The sequence below is a fragment of the Acyrthosiphon pisum genome, unplaced genomic scaffold (assembly GCF_005508785.2).
Source record: "Acyrthosiphon pisum isolate AL4f unplaced genomic scaffold, pea_aphid_22Mar2018_4r6ur Scaffold_4269;HRSCAF=4815, whole genome shotgun sequence".
Classification (NCBI taxonomy): domain Eukaryota; kingdom Metazoa; phylum Arthropoda; class Insecta; order Hemiptera; family Aphididae; genus Acyrthosiphon; species Acyrthosiphon pisum.
The window spans coordinates 1-3471 of record NW_021773788.1 but is presented as its reverse complement, the minus strand read 5'-3'; the positions used below and the strand labels follow the sequence as shown (position 1 = coordinate 3471).

At 31.8% G+C, this 3471-nt stretch overlaps 1 protein-coding gene across 1 annotated transcript; it reads right to left on the bottom strand.

Moving 5' to 3' along the window:
- Window positions 1-3: 3 nt before the first annotated feature.
- LOC100568577 (transcriptional repressor CTCF-like) lies at window positions 4-3462 on the bottom strand (the record flags this gene model as incomplete). The annotated part of the gene is made up of 7 exons (XM_003248593.2): window positions 4-195; window positions 2127-2336; window positions 2416-2556; window positions 2612-2763; window positions 2829-2979; window positions 3053-3189; window positions 3292-3462. Coding segments are annotated over 7 exons (1154 nt in total), but the record flags the coding sequence as incomplete, so codon positions are not given.
- Between the last annotated feature and the right edge of the window lie 9 nt (window positions 3463-3471).

Here is a 3471-nt window from a genome sequence, read left to right as displayed (position 1 = left end):
AGAAGATTGATCGGCTTGTTGTATTGATACACTTGTAGACGTGTAACTATCTATCTGATCTTGACCATCAAGTTGAATCACTTCAAGTACAACATATTGCTGTCCATCGTCGCCTTCTACTGCTACAACTCCAGTTTCACTTGTTGGAATACTTGTGTCCTCTTCAGATTCATCTTCATTAGCTGAATCTGTATACTGCAATATTTATTATTTTTCAATTTTATTCACTATGAATCACATATTAATTACTTAAATATGTTAAGCTTTATACTATAACATTCAATTCGGTTCCCGCTCATCACATAATGTTTACACATTGTACGTATGTATCACACATAATATGCGAAGTATTTTTAACTTCTATTTTTTTTTTTTGTCGTAGCCGTTATAGGTAATAGGAATTTATTTTTATGTTTATTGTTACTTAAGCCACGGTAATCTAATTACGTAATAATACCAGTATATTGACCAATTTTATTTTTGATAATAATGACCAAAACGCTAATAAATTGACAAATTCATTTAACTGACGGTTTCGATAAACCAATTAAATAAAAAGATTGCAAGACAAAGAGTTTAGGAATTCATGCCAGGCAAAAACCAAAAAAAAAAAAAATTGATTACAATAATATTAATTGTGTTATGTATTTTTCTAATAATTTTTAATTTAATTTAACCCCATACAATATGAGTATCCACCATATTATTGTTTCTTTTCTCAATTGGTGAGTTTGCCAGTTTCGTGTGGTACAGGTTTATCCATACAAAACAGATAGATGCAACACTGAACAAGTCATCTTGACTTGTTGATTGCATAAAAACACTTCATTGTCCAGAAAGGCACAAAGTTGAAATTGACATACAGCACTCGTTACATGGGTTACATGGTTAATATACAAAACTTCCAACCCAAGTCCAGGAAGAGCATTTTTTTAAAGCAATAAAATCCATGGTAAAGTCTCCAGATTAAGTGCAAAGAGAAAGATGGAAACTCTCCTAAATAACAGTAAACTTCAGATCGAGTCAACGGAATTCCTGACAAAAGGATACAATCTTGACTGACCAACTTCGATCTCGGAGTGGAAGTATGCTAAACTAAATACAACTTATAGAAATAGGGAGGCTTGACATAGGGACTCCACAAAATAAAAAAGCGGTAATTAACAAAACATGAAAAATTAAATATTGAACTGTCCAAGTAACCTAACAACACCATTCACTGACAACTATGTTACCTCCCCACAATACTGTAGTAGACACTAGACACCTAATACTTCATTAAATTAATGAATATTATAACTGCCCTCAATAAATTATCACTCCATCACTTATATAAAACATATTTTGTAACTTGTACACAAGAAACCATTATCATTATTTGATACAGACTTAAGGGACAAAGTGAATTATTTATAGCCTATTCACAATGAGATCATTACTCGGCGGTCTAGTTGTGCGCATGGGCATGGCTTTGTTCCGTGGCAGTGCCTGACGCGTTGCTGTAGTGGGGACGGCGTCTGACCATATGTCTGACCGCCAACCGATAAAAACTGGTCGCCACTGTGTAATGATCTCATTGTAAATAGACTATAGATATTTAAAATACTACATTTTTTAAGATCAACATTTGACTAATAGTAATGACTTGGAACACCAGTGCCATAAAGTCAAGCTTATAAAAACAAAACACTACTGTATAGTTATTTGACATTGTCTATACAATAATTTTAATGAACCATACACCAATTTCAACAGACTAGTATTACCATTGATTATAAATATTAAATACTATAGATTGCTCACTAGTCGTATTTACGCGGTGCGAATAATGGATGTGACTGTTATGAAGCGCTGTCATTGCCCATTAGTTACTTATAAATGGTCACATAGTAATGGCCACATCCATTTTTCGCCAATTTTTCGCGCGGCGTAAATACGGGACAGTAAGCGATCTATAGCATTTATAATGAATGGTATTACATAATAGTACACACGGATATTAACTGATGTTCTATAGATTAATCATTACTTTACAAATATTCCAAAATTATTCTAATATTGTATCAAATGAACTTTAAAGAGCTTTTAAGAAGAAAGTTGAATGATAAATTTTAAAATAATAATACCTCTAGTCTTTGTTTTAATGCTGTATTTCGATCATTTCCAGTGGATTCTTGCATATGAACTTCCATATGTCTTAGTAAATTTCCTTTATGTCTAAATGATCGTTGGCATGTATTACACTGATGAGTTTTCGCATGTGGTGGAGGTGGTATATATGCCGGATTATGATACAGATTATGATGGCGGCGTAGTAATTGTTTTTGTCTGAATGACTAGAATAAAATAAAAAAACAAGTATAGTTGATATTATATAGCATACAATAATTATTTAAATAAATTAAAATAATTTACCTGATCACATAGTTTACAATGGAATGGTTTTTCATCTGTATGTATTAACATATGAGTTTCAAGATGACGCTGAGACATGGAAGCATAAGGACACAATTCACATTTATAACATTTTTCCCCTTCGTGTGATTTACAGTGAACCTATAGTATATGTTTATTAGATAATATATTAATGGAAAAATCTATACTTCAATACCTTGTATTGGTAACGATCAGGGAATGCATCACCACATCGTTTGCACTTAATAGGTTTGTCGGAAGTATGAAGCTTTTGTACATGAATGCGTAAATCAGTTTTTCGACCACAAGTGGCTGGACAATGGTCACATTTAAATACAGGTTTTTCACCTAGAACCAAAATTTAATAATTTTTGTATTATAAGATGTTAATAATTAAAAAAAATTAAATTTACCGCTATGTATTAGTCTGTGTGTTTTTAAACTGTTGGATTGGGTAAACCTAGAAAAGCAAATATCACACTCATATGGTTTCTCACCAGTGTGTATACGCAAATGGCGCTTCAATTTAAATGTATCTGGACTTGCATAAGTACAATGGGGACACTAAAAAAAATATAAAAATTAATATCTAGGTAGATATAACTTATAAAGGAATATAATGTTTAATGGTAAATACTTGGTACGGTCTTTCACCAGTGTGACATCTCATGTGGTTTCTCATTTTGCTAAGTTCTACACTAGCATAATCGCATATTGTACATTTATGCGGTTTTTCATGAGTATGCTTATAACGAACATGTCTAACAAGTTCTCCTGTAACATAGATAAATATAAACATTTTTTAAGAAAACAAAACTGTTTTAAACATAACATAATATTAAATACTTAAGACTAAGAACTAATAAATGTGCATACCCGATGTAGTAAATGCACTTGGACAACTTCGACATTGATATGGTTTTGTTCCAGTATGAGTATTAACATGATTTTGCAAAGAAGTTAGAGTTTTGAATCCACGTTCACAAACAGTACACTTATGAGGACGTTCTTTAGAATGAGACTTCATATGACGAGACAATAAATACCTAAAAGAAG